At 41.2% G+C, this 17,340-nt stretch overlaps 3 protein-coding genes across 4 annotated transcripts in view; 2 read left to right on the forward strand and 1 right to left on the reverse strand.

The window, feature by feature from the left end:
* The first annotated feature begins 1,414 nt into the window (after positions 1 to 1,414).
* Positions 1,415 to 17,340, forward strand: part of LOC134801617 (uncharacterized) — a 46,487-nt gene continuing 30,561 nt past the window's right edge. For both annotated transcript variants that reach the window (XR_010145710.1, XM_063774234.1), the window contains exons 1-2: positions 1,415 to 1,483; positions 11,339 to 11,422. Coding sequence is in view for 1 of the 2 variants with exons in the window: in XM_063774234.1 (XP_063630304.1) it covers positions 11,360 to 11,422 (63 nt within the window). In the remaining variant the exon portion in view is untranslated. The remainder of the gene's footprint in view (positions 1,484 to 11,338; positions 11,423 to 17,340) is intronic.
* LOC134801663 (uncharacterized protein K02A2.6-like) lies at positions 2,821 to 7,104 on the reverse strand. The gene is made up of 3 exons (XM_063774281.1): positions 5,269 to 7,104; positions 4,414 to 4,514; positions 2,821 to 4,014 (listed from the first exon to the last, which is right to left on the reverse strand). Exons 1-3 carry the CDS (start codon positions 6,827 to 6,829, stop codon positions 2,821 to 2,823), a joined length of 2,856 nt encoding a protein of 951 aa, XP_063630351.1. The 5' UTR covers positions 6,830 to 7,104.
* Positions 13,707 to 15,876, forward strand: LOC134801547 (uncharacterized). The gene has a single exon (XM_063774142.1). It carries the CDS (start codon positions 14,157 to 14,159, stop codon positions 15,264 to 15,266), a length of 1,110 nt encoding a protein of 369 aa, XP_063630212.1. The 5' UTR covers positions 13,707 to 14,156; the 3' UTR covers positions 15,267 to 15,876.

Here is a 17,340-nt window from a genome sequence, read left to right on the forward strand (position 1 = left end):
TGATTTCCTATGAACTAGTTAGGTGTTTAAGTGTTTAAGTGAGGGGGTGGTTTCCTATTTGCAACTTGAGAAAGTGTACTTTGACCAGTTTCTTGAAAGTAAGTAATGGCATCGGACTCCTTAACGGTGGCGGTAAGTCATTCCAAATTTTCGTTGCTGCATATTTGAAACCACCCCTGAAAAACTTAGTCTTATGTTTTGGGATAAGCAAGAGATTTTGTCGCTGACTTCTCACAAGTTTTTTGTGTGCATCCTGTGCCCATTTTAGTTTTTCGTAAAGATAAGGAGGCCTTTCAAATTCAATTATTTTACGTAGCGTATAAGCGAGATGTAGGTTTCTTCTATTGTTCATGTTGAGAATTTTTCTGTTATTAAGATAAGGTGTTCTGTTATTAACTTGCGAATGAGTAGCTAAATTTCGTCAGCTTATCTAAGAACAGAACTGTCATGGCGCATTTTATAAACGTTCGCTTTTTTGTTAGCACAGAGTAGGGTCTGGGTTCGATCCCCAGTAATTATATGCAGGGATATAACTTTTTGTATTTTTTTACACTTAAATTTCGTATTGTTTTTTTTTTATTTACTATATTTTTATATTTTGAATAAGTTATAAATTTCGTATTGTTGATTGATCAAGCGCGGGCTAAGCGTTTCATTTTTACAAGCTTCTATATATAAGTATCCCTAAAAAATAAGATTTAAGTATTTTGTCATTTTACATTTTTAAATGTTTAGGTTTTAGGTTAGAATAACCGGCCGAGTCATACATTTATTACCCGACTACGGCAACGCAAAAGGAGGGTTATGATTTTGATGTATATGTGTATGTATGTATTATGTTCATTTGTTTCCTAATAACTTCTAAAGTACTTATTATAATTTGTCAAACGATGTGTCATTCGAATCGTCTTACTCGTCCGCTGGTTAAAGGCTATTTCACGTAAGAACAATTTGAATACGGCGCTCTCTAGAGGTCATAAATTCGCGAACCAAAAGAATACAAATATTATTATGTAATGATGACGTGTCGTATATCAATTGAAAGGGATTTTTAATACATTTCAAATATATAGATATTGTTAGCTCTTGTGCCCGACTTTCCTTGCGTGCACCAGATAAAACATTAATTTATCGGGTAATTCGAACTACGAATTTACAAGCGCTCTGGATTCTATCCGCGCATTACCAGAGTACTACAGCTAAGAATCAACTGTGGCAAGTTTCAGCGCATAGTCTCAAATAGGGTTTGCAATCCGGATCCGAAATGTATGAAATTATCCGGATCTGGATCCGGATCCGCGGATATTCCCATACATTTCGGATCCGTCGTGCAAACCCTAGTCTCAAAGTGCAAGGTCCCCATACAACGGTGTGCACTAACGCCACTAACAAACCAGCTAGTAACATACGTTAATATATTTTATGTTTATAGTTATTAAATAAAGACAAATGGAACGAGACGGAGCCCGAAGAGGAAACCGAGGTAACGATTTGGAAATAAACATCTTGGAACATATTTTTATTTATGAGGATCGAACGAGCTCGTGATTCTATTCGTAATAACATAAAAAAATCAATAAAAAAAAAAGTGTAATTTCTACAAATTAACAAAGGGATTGCCGCTCTGCTCTCTTGTGTGAAAAATAACAGTTTCATCACACATGCTTATAAAGCGTGGGTTTTCACGGGGTTTAGTAGGAGTTATACCTAACCCATTTTATTCCCTAGCTAGAGAGTTATGTTGTTTTTCATCACACTCGCTCAGTAAATGTGGAATTGCACGCAGATTTAGAGGGAGTTATAGAAAAAGCGTTCTCCCTAGGGAGCTATGAAGTTTCTAGTGTCATAATTAACAGTTTTTTGTCATTATACTTAATTTTTGTATCGCAAGTGTGATGAAAAACATTGTGTGTAACTCGGGGCGTAATAATATTGCAAACTCGAGTCTATAAATCGCTCCGGCAAGCCGTCGCGATTTAACTTACTCTCGTTTGCAATATTCAACTTACGCCCCATGTTGCACAATGTACTATTTTACTATTGCATTACGTCGGCCTAAATCGCAAACCTCTTAACTCCTCCGGGGGAGCGAGGTACTTACACTTATCCGGATTAGGTACTTAATAGCTCCCCGCAGGGTGTCATTCTGAATCCCTAACAACGTTTGTCCTAAAGTCACTTGCCCTAACTGGTTTGTCCTAATGGGCACATGCCCTAACGATCAATTGTCATAACGATTATTTTCCATAATGTAATGGTTAGCCTAAGACTCATTTGCCCTAAGCATTTGTACCATAACTATCTGAGATATATAGGAGCCGGGAACACTGGGATAACTAATAAAAAGGCAAATGCGCGTCCGTTCGTATTAGAAGATGTATTTCGAGAGACAAGTTAAAACTACCACCAATTATGACATTAAATATTTTATAAAAATCTTAACCTACCCGCGAGTTCACTGACCGAGCGATCAGCTGTGATACATGTCTATGTATATACCTTCGGTGCTATACATGTACATATATCACACCCTACCACTTAACTAAGACTACATAGTATACGGTCGTCGGCCATGTACTAATATGGCAAGTAACGATCCCGTGAAAACTTCTCCTCCAGGCCAGGTGAAAAGAACCCTTATGTAAATGCTAATAAGACTGACATGGAAAAGCCGTCTCCACTATAGATCCGACAATTATTACACAATATCATAGTAAATTAATAACAGAACTTCCTTAAATATAGTTATTTCTAAAGTACAATCCAGTATTAATCTTTACATTTTTTTATACTAATTCTAAAATTACAAACAAGTAGTACTTAATATAATATGGGATTACCATATCTTTCTACGGGCACGGGCACACGTTTAGGTATCGGGGCAGGTGGCACAGAAGCGGGCCCCGGTGGCGCACACGGCTCCGAGTTATCATGGTTATCGTCATAGTCCGCCGCTGGGCACGCTGTTATAGCTAAGCGTGAGTTATTGCGTAACTGATCTATATGCCTTTTAATAATTTGACCGTCTTCCCTTTGCACCAAATAATTACGTGAACCTAATTGTTCCGTGATCGTACCGCTAACCCATTTCTCCCCCTTGCTAAAATTCCTAGCCCAAACATTATCACCTACACTATACGATCTCGAGACGCCCCCCGCGTTTTCGCGCTGTCGGAGCTGCGCGGCGCGCGCACACTCGTGCGCCGCGGCGCCGGCGTCAGCGCGCAGCAGGTCCAGTCGTGTGCGCAGACCTCTTCGCTGCAGCAACCTCGCCGGCGACTCGCCCGTACTGCTGTGAATAGAATTCCTATACGCTAGTAAATATGACTGGAGCGCGGCGTCCACGTCTTGCCTATCCCGTAAAGCCTTCAAAATGGTTTTTTTAACTAGCTTTACTGCACCTTCTGCTGCTCCGTTTGAAGATGGATGATACACCGGAGAGTAGGTTTGTTTTATGCCATTAAATTGCATGAACTGAGTCAGTTCTCCACTCGTGAACGGCGGGCCATTGTCCGATACCATCATCTTGGGTAGCCCGAAACGAGCAAACATCTCCCTTAAAACTCTGATGACGTCATCTGCCGTTGTTCTCGTCATTTGTTTTACTTCAATCCATTTGGACGATGAATCCACGACTACTAAATAGGTCATGCCGTTTAGGGGTCCTAGGAAATCCATATGCAACCTACTCCAAACTTCTTCGAGATATGGCCAAGCTTGTGGTGTAGATTTGGCTGGGGCCGGTGCTTCCAGAGCGCATGTGGTGCATTCCATACACGTTTTCTCGATTTCAGCATCAATGCCGGGCCACCAAACATAGCTCCGGGCAAGACTTTTCATTTTGACGACTCCAAAGTGGCCTATATGCAGCTCACGTAGAACGTCATTTCTTAATGTCGTGGGTATCACCATTCTGTAGCCCCACATGACACACCCGGCTTCTGAGTACAGTTCGTGACGTCTTACCCAATACGACTGCAGCTCTGGATCGTCACACTTCGCTGGCCACCCTGACTGTAAATACATAACCACTTTTCTCAGTAGATCATCTGTTTTTAAATTGGCTCTGACTTGATCACTAGTAATTGGTAAGAAATCCTGTACGAATTGTACATATGTCACCTCAGTCCTGTCTGCTGCCTGCTTCCCCACTGGTAGCCTGGACAATGCGTCAGCTCCATTTTTGTCTGTAGGCACGTATTCTATGTCATACTGGTAACCAGACAAAATTACCGCCCATCTTTGTAGTCTGCTCGCGGCCATCGACGGAATACCTCCCTTATCTCCAAATATGGAAACCAACGGCTTATGATCGGTTCTTAGCAAAAACCTTCGACCGTACAGGTACTGATGGAATTTTTTTATTCCAAACACAATTCCCAAGGCTTCTCTTTGAATCTGAGAATAATTTACCTCCGCCGCATTGAGCACTCTGGACGCGTATGCAACAGGCCTTTCCGTACCATCTGGCATCTGGTGCGAAATCACCGCCCCCACGCCGCTCGAACTCGCATCTGTAGTTAGACATAGCGGAAGTTCAGGGTCATAGTGCGCTAACACCGAACTGGAAACCAAACAACGCTTGACGGCATTAAACGCTTCCGAACATTCCTTGGTCCAACTAAACGAAGCCCCCTTCCTTAATAATTTGTATAATGGTGTTAACGTCATACTTATATTTTTAACAAATTTCCCATAGTAACATAATCATTCCTATGAATGAGCGAAGCTCGGTTACATTGGCCGGTATCGCCATGTCCTTTATGACTTTAATCTTTTCCGGACACGTGTGAACCCCTTGTTTACTAATGCGAAACCCTAAATACGTCACCGATTCCGCGAAGAAAGAGCATTTTTCTTTCTTAACTTTCAACCCAAATTTCTCGAGGCGTCCTAGCACTTGATGTAATGTACGCAAATGATCCTCCCTGTCTACTCCCGTTATAATTACGTCATCAAGGAAAACACCTACTCGCGGTAAGTCTGCGAAAAGTTGTTCTAGTTTCCTTTGAAATATCCCCGGGCTCGACGATAGCCCATAGATCAGCCTATTATACATATACAGGCCTTTATGCGTGTTGATTACGGTATAAGGTTTAGATGCCTCGTCCAACTCGAATTGTGCATAGGCTTGAGACAAATCAATTTTTGAAAACGTTTCCCCCCCGTGTAATTTGACAAGCAGGTCCTCAACTCTAGGCAAGGGAAAACGGTCAACCTCTAAGCATCTGTTTAGTGTTAATTTATAATCGCCACAAATGCGAATACCTCCATCGCGCTTAATTACCGGTACTATCGGCGTGGCCCAGTCTGACGTCTCGACCGGCGTGATAATGCCGTCCCGCTGCAGCTGGTCCAGCGCGCGCTCCACCGGCGCGCGCAGTGCGTACGCCAGCGGCCTCGCTCGCATGTACACAGGCGCGGCGCCCGAGCGCACGCGCAGCGCCACCGTGCCGCCTGTGTACCGCCCGAGCCCGTCCGCGAATACATCCTTATACCTAGAAATCAATGAATCCATAGTAAGTTCCAATTTGGTATCAATTTTGTTACAACTAAACGGCTCCACGCCCATTTTCAACTCGTACAGCCATTGTCTTCCTAACAATGGGTTTTTGCCCCCATCTATAACAAATAAATCTAAAGACATCTCTTTGTTTTTATATTTAACTATTGGAGTAATTCTACCGACCGGGCGTAAACTTCCTCCTGCGTAAAAGTTGACTAATAGATTAGGTGTTAAAATAGGTAGATTATTAAATAATTTTTGATAGCATTCAAGACTTATACATGAAATGGCACTACCGGAGTCAACTTCCATTTCTAAACCTATTCCGTTAACGTCCAATGTCATCATAAACGGCTTATAACGACTTAAACTGCCTACAGATAAAGCGTTAAATTGTACCTCGTTCAACAACTCCTCCTCATCCTCCTCGTTTGCGTCCAACGCATGCACTCTAGCTCCAGTTTGTAGTCGGGGACACATCTTCTTTAAATGACCTTGTTGCATGCATACGCGACAAGAATACACGCGGAATTTGCAAGTCGCCGCGTCATGATTGCCGCCACAAACACGACACTGGCCCTGCTCGCGAGCGCGCGGCGCTCCTGCCGATGCCGCTCCCGCCACGGGCGCCTGCTTCGCCTGTGCGCGTCCGCCCCATGCCTGCGGTGCCGCCTTGCTGCGCCCCGCTACCTGGGTTGCCCCGTTAGACCTCCAGGTCCCCGACGAGCCCTGCCTTCGGGCCCCGCTGCCGCTGGCCGATGCATATAGCACTTCCACAACCTCTTTACTAGTGCCGCGCGTCCTACTATCGACTGCCGCTGCGTCTTTCTCTGCTGCCTCCATGGCAACCGCCAGCTTCCAAGCCTTGGCGAATGTCAAAGCATCTTCTACGAACAACCTCTGCCTAATAGTATCGTCCGCTATGCCACACACTAATTGATCCCGTAGATTATTTTCCAGTTCCGTCTTAAAATCACAATATTGAGTCATCTTCTTTAAATCCGCGACATAGACCGCCAACGACTCGCCTTTTTTTTGTATTCGTTGACGAAATTTGTAACGTTCCGCCATTATGCTCCTTTTAGGCTGTAAATGATTAGTCATCAGTTCTTTTAACACTTCAAATTTTTTTGTTGAAGGTTTGTCCGGCGTACACAATGTCACTAATAACTCGTAACTTGCACTGCCCATCACTGTAATTAACGTAGGCACTTTCAATGCATCCGTTACGCTATTCACAATGAAATATTGCTCTAACCTATCCATATACAACGCCCAATCGTCCGCGCTAGGATCAAACGGTTGCAACTTTCCAATCGACATTATAATACTGTCCTTTCACTGCCGCACGCTTAATTGTCCGTATTCGTCGCCAAATGAGATATATAGGAGCCGGGAACACTGGGATAACTAATAAAAAGGCAAATGCGCGTCCGTTCGTATTAGAAGATGTATTTCGAGAGACAAGTTAAAACTACCACCAATTATGACATTAAATATTTTATAAAAATCTTAACCTACCCGCGAGTTCACTGACCGAGCGATCAGCTGTGATACATGTCTATGTATATACCTTCGGTGCTATACATGTACATATATCACACTATCAAGATCCCTAATGTTTTTTACCATATTCTTCGAAATCCCTAACAATGTTTGGCATAAAATAACATGTTCTAACTGTTTTGACCTAATGGCTATTACCCTAATGATCAATCGTCATAACAGTTACTTTTCCTATTGATCAATTATCATAACAATTACTTTCCATAATGAATGGTAACGAACTGTTGCCACAAAAGTGGGTTAGGTTAGGTTAGAACCGTGACCCTCGCAAAATCTAACTGCTGCCACAAAAGTGGGTTAGGTTAGGTTAGAACTACGACCATTGTAAAAACGAAATGTTGCCACAAAAGTGGGTTAGGTTAGGTTAGAACTGTGATCCTCGCAAAAACGAACTGCTGTCACAAAAGTGGGTTAGGTTAGGTTAGAACTGCGACCATTGTAAAAACGAAACGCAATAGGGAAATCAAAATTAGGGCATACGAGTGTTAGGTCAAGCAACGATAGGCTAAGTGAAATTAGGTAACATGATGGTTAGGATATATCATTTTTAGGCCTAACAATAATTAGGCAAAAAAATAATTATGCTACATAACATTAGGATAAATACTCAATATGGAAAGTGTCATTAGGGAAAAAGATATTAGGACAAAAAAAAATCGCCCATTCGATAATAGGGAAACCAAAATTAGGGAATACGCGCGTTAGGACATCTGATCATTATGACAAACAATATTAGGGAATGCAAAGATAGGAGAAAAGATTTTAGGGATTCAGATATAGATCCCTCCCCGCAACTGCAAACGATGCAGCTGCCGGCCTGGCGACCTTTTGCGTGTAGGCAGATCACAAAGACGTCACGTTACAACCACTGGCATTGAAATATGTACACGTGTATCACAACTGAAATGAGACAGGGCCGCTATTCTTGATTGGTTCGCCTTACCAAAGCACTGAGTAGCTGCCGATGGCTATCTTTGCCGATCGCGTTACTCTTGCCAAGTATCCTTTGTAGCCACGTTGCTGGTTGCATCCGAGGTCGAAGGTCCAAATTATGTACTCGCGTGGATCTGGCTAGGTTCAGCTCGTAGCCTCTTGGAGCGGGTTCAGCAGCAATAATGTAGACGACGCCTTTCGTTTTAAATACTTTAATTACAAACTAGTACATTTTGTCACAGAATATATAATAGACAATAGTACTACGTACAGAAGGTTCACTCTCTAAGAAATCCCTGTTTAGGTATGCCGAACGTGCCTAAACGTTGCCGATTGGACCGCGCTCTTTCGAAGGGCGTGGCATGGGCGTGACTACCGTTAGGGTTGGCAGCGGTCGCACCGAGTACTGTCACCTAATACCATGTTGTTTAATACACTCAGGAATAATCATAACTTAGTATTAGGCTTAGTAATTGACCATTTGTTTTGGACAGCACTTAATTGTTAGGTTTATAATCCGGCGACATAATTATCAAACTAAGGAAACTTAAATAAATCAATAATCATTTATTTGGATATAATATTTTAAGATTGATTATGTTTTTATATACAACATATTTGTATCTATGAATGATGCAGCTTACGCCGCACAGCGTCGCGCGGTATTGTATTTAGATGGGAGCATCGTTAATAATGGCGTAAGCGCCATCGACAATAAGGTGCCTTTTTAAAGATAACCAACACTTGCGACGTTGTAGGTCCGTGCCGTTTATTACCTACCTACTTTAAGATTTTCTATAACGTTTTATATCACTACACCTTAATATAACAGTCCCCCGCCACGTCTGTCTGTTAGTAGGTATGTTTGCGATAAACTCAAAAACTACAGAACGGATTTTCATGCGGTTTCAATCGTGGTTATCAATAGAATTCTTGAGTAAGGTTTGGGTGAATACTTAATTTGTTTACCTACTCGTGCGAAGCCATATGTGGTAATATACCTATGTAGGTTTCACCATACGGTTTCATACTACCTATCAGTTATTGTTATCACGTTAGGTACCTGCTTAATTAACGGATGAGTGTCAAAATTGTTAAGATATCTACTTAATAGTGTTTTATTTTTGCGTTAATTATTGTAAATTATACCTACGCCTTATAAATGAAAATTTTAATAAGTACCTATGTAACTGAGTATGTACCTAATGTAAGCACCTACATAAAATAACAAGAAAACTGTCTTGGACTGGACTTTGCTCAAATTTTTGCCATATTCGATGCACATAACCTTTAATAATCTTAAACTTATTTCCTTACCTTTCTCCTTCTCCGACTTTCCTGATGGGATCGAAAACAATGTATGTTCAATACTTGTATTACTGTTGATACACCCAGCTGCGATGCAGTATTTACGTCGTTTCGACATATTTTACGTGCTGTTGCGAGAGTTACAAGCGCGAACGCGAGCGGGCGTCCGTCTCGTAGAGATGCGCGGCAACCACTATGCTAGACCCCAAAATTGGGGCCGGCCGCATGTACTTGTAGCGGCGCGACGAAAGCGCGGAGTGAGTCACGCCTGATTTTGTATATAAATCAGAAGAAAGGTAAATATATATAAAAAAGGCACGTATGCGTGCATCTAATTAAGGTGGTGAATAGCGAATGCTTGAGTGGGGTTCGGCTCCTCCATAGCAACGTTCTGGACCAATCACAGGAGCCGTAGATGTCTTGATATCGGCGCTGATTGGCTGCCGATGATGCGATATGTGTACGGTAGGCTGCGTAAGTTTCATTGGGTACGGTCTCCCACATAAGTTGCATTAACGACCGACATGTTTTGCAAATTATACCGATATCAGTCACTAGCCCGGGACACATCGTAAATTTGAGTTTATTCAATGTGTTGAGCAAACACATTATTGTGATATAAAGAATATGATAAGCTAACTAATACCTTATGCGTGAATACCCATAATAACTCCGATCTAATGCCCCATCTTGAGTAATATTTTTTTGTTTCATAAAATCTGGGTGCGGGACACGACCACCGAACATCATTTTTGGCATTTGAAGTTTTTAGAGCACCGTACAAAACTTTGTTCACGGTGCTCTTATGGGATCACTTCGGTCTTGTTAGAGCACCGTACAAAACTTTGTTCACGGTGCTCTTATGGGATCACTTCGGTCTTGCAAATCGGTTAAATGCGTTTTTCTCAAAGACCGTTTGATGTAGGTACCTAAAATTTGGAATAGTTATGGCAAGTACCATCACTAACACTGTGAATAAGTCAAAACTGCTTATTTCTAATTTTAGGGGGAAATTTAGGGGGTTGAGAGGGGTAGCTTGAATTTTTTTTATTTGTGAGAATCGTGTGGGGTACCATTAGAAAGCTTGCAAAAAATTGAGTCGATGGACTGATTTTGACTTCATTTTAGAGTGCAATAGTTTCGATAAAAAATGCATTTAAAGTTGCAAGTTTTCATACAAAAATTTTGACCTCTGTCCTGGCGATTTTCGCGAAAACTATAGCTAACAGGCAGCTGACCAGTCAATTTAAAGAAGCATGGAGACGGCGGGAAAATTATCAGCTTAACTTTATCTTTATTAGTTTTTCAACTGCAGCCTGATCTTTGGTTGCTTAGGGCTACCTAACTGATGCTTACACTGGTCATTTCATATTAGGAAGTAGTTTTAGCGAGAAAGATCCTTAGTTAAAACTTTGGCATTGAAATTTATGACTTATGTCTTTGTTACAAAGTTTAATTCTGCTTGCTTATTTTTGTGGGATATTTTTTTTCCTGAATAGCCTACTATAAGTATGAGAGAGATCTACAAAATACAACCTTATTATATTGCAAATAAGTTTAAATTTCGAACAGGCTTTCCAACCAATTGACTATCTCAATGTGCCCAGTAAGAATCATATTTATTATTGCAGTTTATCTGAAAAAAATCAAATTAAGAATTCCGTTCTTCACTGTCGTTGTGTTTTTTTTTTCACAATAGAGCACAGAGTTAGTAAGGCGTATAGAGAAAGGGAACGGTGCTCCGAACACCGTAGTCTTGACTTCGTGCTTGGCCAATTATTTTTTATTGTATTATATAAATAATAAATAAATAATTTGATAGTGTCCCAGTCAGAATATAGGCTGAAGATCATGCCTAAATTAATTCAGATTTATTGAACAGTAAATTCAATCATTTATTACCCCGGACACGTAAAAATGGCCCTCCTGAGAAATGCCCGGGGCCAGCTACGAATCGAAAGACTATATCAAAATTGTAAAGTCGAGACTATCATTAAAACCTTCTGATTTCCCGGTTATTTTCAGGAAATAAAGAGGGTACACCAGATGTTCAACGCTTGCGACGCAACGCCTTGTCCCCAGAAATGCGTCTTTGAGAGAACCGGAATGGTAAGTTTTGATGGTACTTTTTATCAGGGATGTACACCCAGCTGCATGGCTACTTTATGTTTGAATTCCATTTATAATGTGTCCTTATAATTTTGCAGCTCGCTGTACATCCAACTGTGTCCATTTTATTAAGCGGCAAAATTGCAAACTCACTTTATGAATGGAATTTTCATAAAGTGAGTTTGCAATTTTGCCGCTCGTTTTAAATAGATGCGACTAGTAGTCTCTTTTTTGCTTATCTGAATTGACCTTTATGACTGAGCAAGACAGTTGATCACAAGAAACTAATAGAGAAAACGGCTCGAAAGAGAGGATCAAGCTAGTAGCAGGGGAGCCCAAGAGGATTTTTTTGAGCTACTTGAACGTGGCTGATTAAAGTACAACTGATTCTTGCTACCCGTAGAGATCTTCCTTAACCACTTTTATCCGTCTGTCTATTTTAGTCGATGGGGGGATGATTGGCAGTTAAAAAACATTTTTAAATAGATTTTGGATTTGGTCATTTTCGTCCAAGTTAAGTGGAAATATTAGTTGAACCCCTTCTCAGATTAAGAAATTTTAATTCCAACAAAACCATAAATGTGAAATGACAGACAAATAAATACCTTAAAACAGCATACATATTATTATAAAATATATCTTAAAACTAAAAACACAATATGGCTGCGATGCAGTTCGCAACCCTGCAGTGTCTGGGAGCCGGCCGCAGAACCGCCGGAACTTGACACCCTTCGGCCAAAACTCCTCCTTGGTGAAGGTCGCTAGATGTTCAGTCAGAACGCTCAGCACAAAATAATTAAAATTCACACTGTGTCGAGATTCCAACTTCACGACCCTCAGGATGAATCCGGACTTGACTCGTACATACTTTACGATCTCCTCGACCTTCGTAAGGTAGTGTAATCGGGACACATACAGCACCGTCGTCGGTGTTGCAGGACGCAGCAAATGGTTGGGTCCAGTCGGTGCGATACCGCACTGATTCGGACGAGCTGGCTTCTTTCTCCTCTCCACCTTTTTGAAGCCATCTCTGTCGCATCCCGACTCTTTTAGAGTCAGCTGTGACCGTTCCTTGTGAACAGGTTCACGAAGACTCTGCACCCCTTTCTTCGGCCGCTGTTTAGACTTGGACACAGCAGGCGGCTTAGTAGTAGCAGCGTAGGAACGTTGTGAGGTCAACGTACTCTCGCGTGACGCGGCGTCTCCGGTGAAGTAGACGGGCGGGCGGCGGGGCTCGGGTCGGCGGTCGCCTGCTCAGCAATCGCCGACGCATCCAACAAATTCGCGGATTCGAAACCGCCGATGGACGCATTCCGCGCAACGTGATACACGGCTATGCTAGAGTTATCTCACCTACTTTCCGAACTAGCACTACGTATTAACGCTAATTCAGAACGTAGTTCACTGATGGATTGTATCGAGTCCCGTAGACTCTTCACGCCTCCGCCGTGATGGCATTTCGTCGGCTTTGCCGAGCGTCTGGTAGAGCAGCGCCTTGCCACTACATATGTCCTCCTCCTAGAAGCTGAACTTGCAGATCTGCACGATTCTGGTCTCCTCCAAAGTCACGGTGGCATTTTGAATAAAAGCCAACAGCTCGTTGACTACGACTTGTGGTGATGTCATGGGCGTCTATTACTAGCCGACAAACCAGTCTGTCCACCTAAAGTCGCCTCCAGAAACTCGCGAACTAAATTGACATGAGTTTGACAAATAAAATGATCCCCAATTTCACCACGGTGACAGGTGCGACAATTGTAAAACATCACTGTTGCTGACGTCACAGGCATCCATGGGCTACGGTTACCGCTTACCATCGGGCGGGCCGTATTCCTGTTTGCCACCATCATTGTATTATTAAAAAAAACTATTATATCGAAATAAACAGATATTTCTCTTGCTAAGTTTATGACAATTGTCACAAGAAACACTACAATTGTCACGAAATTCCGACATATAACTCATTTCCTGTCAAGATTCACCGACAATTCTGCAAATATGTCGACTAGAGAAAATAATTCTTGTTTCACAACATAATTGTAATACATACAATTGTAGCAAAATGCCTGTCATGTTTGTAAGTATTTCTATAGAAAATATTTTATAAAATTGTAATATGTCACCTGTCGCTTGACAATTGTCGCTCGACATATGTCACTGACAATTGTAGCCGTGGTGAAATTGGGGCCAGGAATAGCAAAGAAAAAACAGTCACGGTATATGTCGATAAGTAGGTAAGTTATTGCACTTACTCTACCCAAGTCATAATTATAAAAAATTTTCTGCGTCGCACCGTTGCTCAGAGTGGACGTGTGTTTGTTAAGTTGTTGTGCATTTTTAAATTTAAATTTATTTACATTTCTCGATGCAGTTTAGAAGTTCCCATTTCTCGGTACCTCCTTGTCTTGCTTGGGAGAAGTTGAACGTAGCCTGTCGGCCATATTGACAAGTGTCGGACCTCCTGCTCTAAAGTGCGAGTAAATCGAGTGACGTAGTCGAGTGTGAACGAAGTTTGGAGCCGGAGTGCAGTGTTACCTAATTCAACTTTTTGTATCTTTGCGCGGATTTGATCTCCCGGCCCCCTGCGTCCGTGTCGGCGGCTTTACCGCTGCGCTACGAGAGCTTGAGCGAGCCGGCGCGAAATTGCGATACAAGTTCAACGTCGTTATCGGTCGGAGTGACGCGCTGCGATATTGAACCTTAGTGACAAGCAAATAGAAGTCATATTTACAAAATGTCGTCGTGTCAATCCTGTGATCTTCTGATCAATAATAATGACTATTTACAATGTACGGCATGCAGTGGGCTTTACCATTTGTCTTGCCTAGACTTAACTTTGGAGCAAGCTTTAAACGTGAGACAAGCGTGGTTATGTTCGTTTTGTTCATCGGTCAACACGCGGAGACGGAGAAATGACAACACCCCCGTTCAGCGTGCTGCTTTTGACGACTCTGTCATGTCGTTGGATGATTCACACGCTGCAGACAGGCCCCCCCTCGTAGTTAGAACAGACAATAGCAATTTGTTAGTGACGCCGCCGAATTCCTATCATGAAATAAGAAATATATCTGGAAATAGCAGTTCACTTTTAACATCTGGTCCTGAAGCGGTATTACACGATATTTTGACGAAAGTGTCGGCGTTACAGACTCAATTCTCGGCGATCCAAGCAATACAATCGGATTTGTCCCAAGTTAAGAATGATATTGCCGAGATGAGGAGCAGTATCGACTCCAAATTGACTGACTTAGCCGGCAGAATGAGCACGATTGAGTCTCGGGTCACCGCACTGGAAGAGTGCAAAGCAGAATTAGACGACGTAAAAAAGGCAATCGGCGATGTTATAAACGATTCCCGAAGAAATGAACAGTGGGTTAGGCGATCTAACATACAAATCAATGGCGTGCCGGAAACAAAGGGAGAAAACTTGTTCACCATTCTGAAATCGTTAGCGGACCTTAGTGGATACTCGCTGAATACGAATACCGACGTAGACTTTGTTACGCGTGTTGCTGTGAGGAACGACTCGGACGGCGCCATACCGAAACCCATTATTGTTAAGATGCAAGCGCGCTATAAAAAAGACGACTTCATGGCGTCACTTCGTAAATTAAGAAATTTAAAAGCTTCCGACTTAGGATACAGTACCAGCCTTAATCGAATTTACGTGAATGACCATCTCTCGACTTACAATAAATATCTACTCAAAGAGGCGAAACAACGAGCCAAACAGAAAAAATATCAATTTTGCTGGGTTCGCAATTGCACAGTCATGGTTCGTCGCGATGAAAAGTCCCCGGTTTTGTATATTGGGTCGGAAGAGGCTTTAAACAAAATTTCATAGGCGTTACAACTTTAGCTTTGCATTTGTGTATCGAAAACCTTTACCTCTATATTTTATTACTTAAATTGTGTGTAAGTGATATTAATATTTGCAGAAACAAATTATATCTTGGTTGTATTTCTTGCTATAAATTAGTTCATGGAATATTTATTTTCGATTTATCTAAGAACATTATTTCTTGCATATTATTGCTTATTATTGCTGGAGCTTGGCTTGCTATTGAAATGCTTTTTGTTCTGAGATCCAAATACAAAAATATTGAATTAAATATTAATTTTATCTTTAAATAATGGACGGTAATATTAGTATATATTATCAAAATGCACGGGGCTTAAGGTCAAAAACAATTGAATTTCTCCGTAACGTATTAAGATTTGATTACGACTTTGTTTGTATTACGGAAACCTGGCTCCTGCCTGGAATATTTGATTCTGAACTTTTCGATTCCCGATACTCGGTTTACCGTACTGACCGTGATTATGAGCGAGTAGGTATGACGCGGGGAGGAGGTACGCTTATAGCCGTGCATCGTAAGTTCAGAGCTGAAGTACGCGATCTTCACCCATTCGTCGATTTACTTGACGCTGACGTCACCTGGATTGATGTACCTATCTCTCAAGGACCTACTGGTAAGAAAATAAGAATGTTAACTTGTTATTTTCCACAAAGTAAGTTCCAGATAGAGTCCCAATCATCATTTTTTGAATTTTTATCTAACATTTACACTGATTTTCCTAACGATTATTTCGTAGTGTTAGGTGATTTTAACATCCCGGGAGCCTCCTGGATACATAATGTACCTAGCCAAAAAAAGTTCAAGTTGGAAATCCCAAATTACGATATTTTAACGACTCAGTTGTCTGCGTTTATGTGTTTTACCGACTGGTATCAATTCAACGATATTCCCAATCAGAATGGTAGACAATTAGATTTAGATTTATCAAATATTGACTGTAGTGTATCAAACGTTGAAGCCTTGGTTCCTATAGACTATCATCACCCGGTCTTTTGTGTAAAGACTTGTATAGGGTCGAGTGATAATTACTTAAAACCAGCGCGTCGTATAGTACGGCGTTTCTATGCAGCTGACTACGACATTGTAAACGCAGAATTGGATAAAGTGGACTGGGAACGTTGTCTTCCAGAAGACAGCATAGAAATAGCTGTGGATACTTTCTATGATATTCTAAACCGAATTATAGATGATCTGATCCCTACTAAAATAATAAATTCTAGCCAAGATAAATTTCCCGTATGGTACTCCCGACCATTAATAAAATTGATTAAGAATAAAATAAAGACCCATAAAAAATGGAAAATTTATGGACGACTCGCGGATTACATAGCATTTTCAAAATTAAGGGCAAAGATTAAATCCATGGAAAATTCATGCTACAAATTATTCATCTCACGATCTGAATACAACATTCGTTATAACTCAAAATCTTTTTGGTCATTTTTAAAGTCTAAGATGAGCGTTAACGGGATACCCAACACACTTTTCTTGGACAATAGTGTTGGTAATAGCGGCAAAGAAGTCGCTGATTTATTTAATACCTATTTTCAGTCAGTTTTCGTCAATAATGTTAACTCTCAAGCACCTTGCCAATCTACTTCAATTGCATTAAATAACACTGTGTTTCCTAATTGCCTAATAAATAATGTTAATATCACTACCTCTCTAGTTGAAAGCTACCTTAAGGGATTGGTGACTTCTAAAGGCTGTGGACCAGATGGAATACATCCAATATTTTTAAAGAACTGTCGGGCAAGGTTAGCTTTTCCCATATGCCTACTATTCAATCTTTCTTTAAGGACCAGGACATTGCCATGTTGTTGGAAGAGATCCATCGTAGTTCCAATCCATAAAAGTGGCAATAAACATGACATAAAAAACTATCGGGGTATCTCTAAGTTGTCGGTTATCCCTAAACTGTTCGAAAAAATTATCTACGATTCACTTTTTTACGCAGTTCGACCGAAATTGGTAAATCAGCAACATGGGTTTATCAATAGACGTTCCACTGAGTCCAATTTATGTCAGTTGATTGATTTTGCGACGAATGCAATGGAT

Source organism: Cydia splendana, chromosome 22 (assembly GCF_910591565.1).
Source record: "Cydia splendana chromosome 22, ilCydSple1.2, whole genome shotgun sequence".
NCBI classification, from domain to species: domain Eukaryota; kingdom Metazoa; phylum Arthropoda; class Insecta; order Lepidoptera; family Tortricidae; genus Cydia; species Cydia splendana.

Bases quoted from the DNA above. Each gene is read 5' to 3' on its own strand.
- LOC134801547 (XM_063774142.1), top strand. From the start codon at position 14,157: ATGTCGTCGTGTCAATCCTGTGATCTTCTGATCAATAATAATGACTAT.
- LOC134801663 (XM_063774281.1), bottom strand. From the start codon at position 6,829: ATGTCGATTGGAAAGTTGCAACCGTTTGATCCTAGCGCGGACGATTGG. The intron at 4,515-5,268 runs GTATTCGCATTT...GTCTAACTACAG, and splicing joins GGTAATTAAGCGCGATGGAG to ATGCGAGTTCGAGCGGCGTG. The intron at 4,015-4,413 runs GTAAATTATTCT...ATGTATTTACAG, and splicing joins GAGTGCTCAATGCGGCGGAG to TCAGGGTGGCCAGCGAAGTG.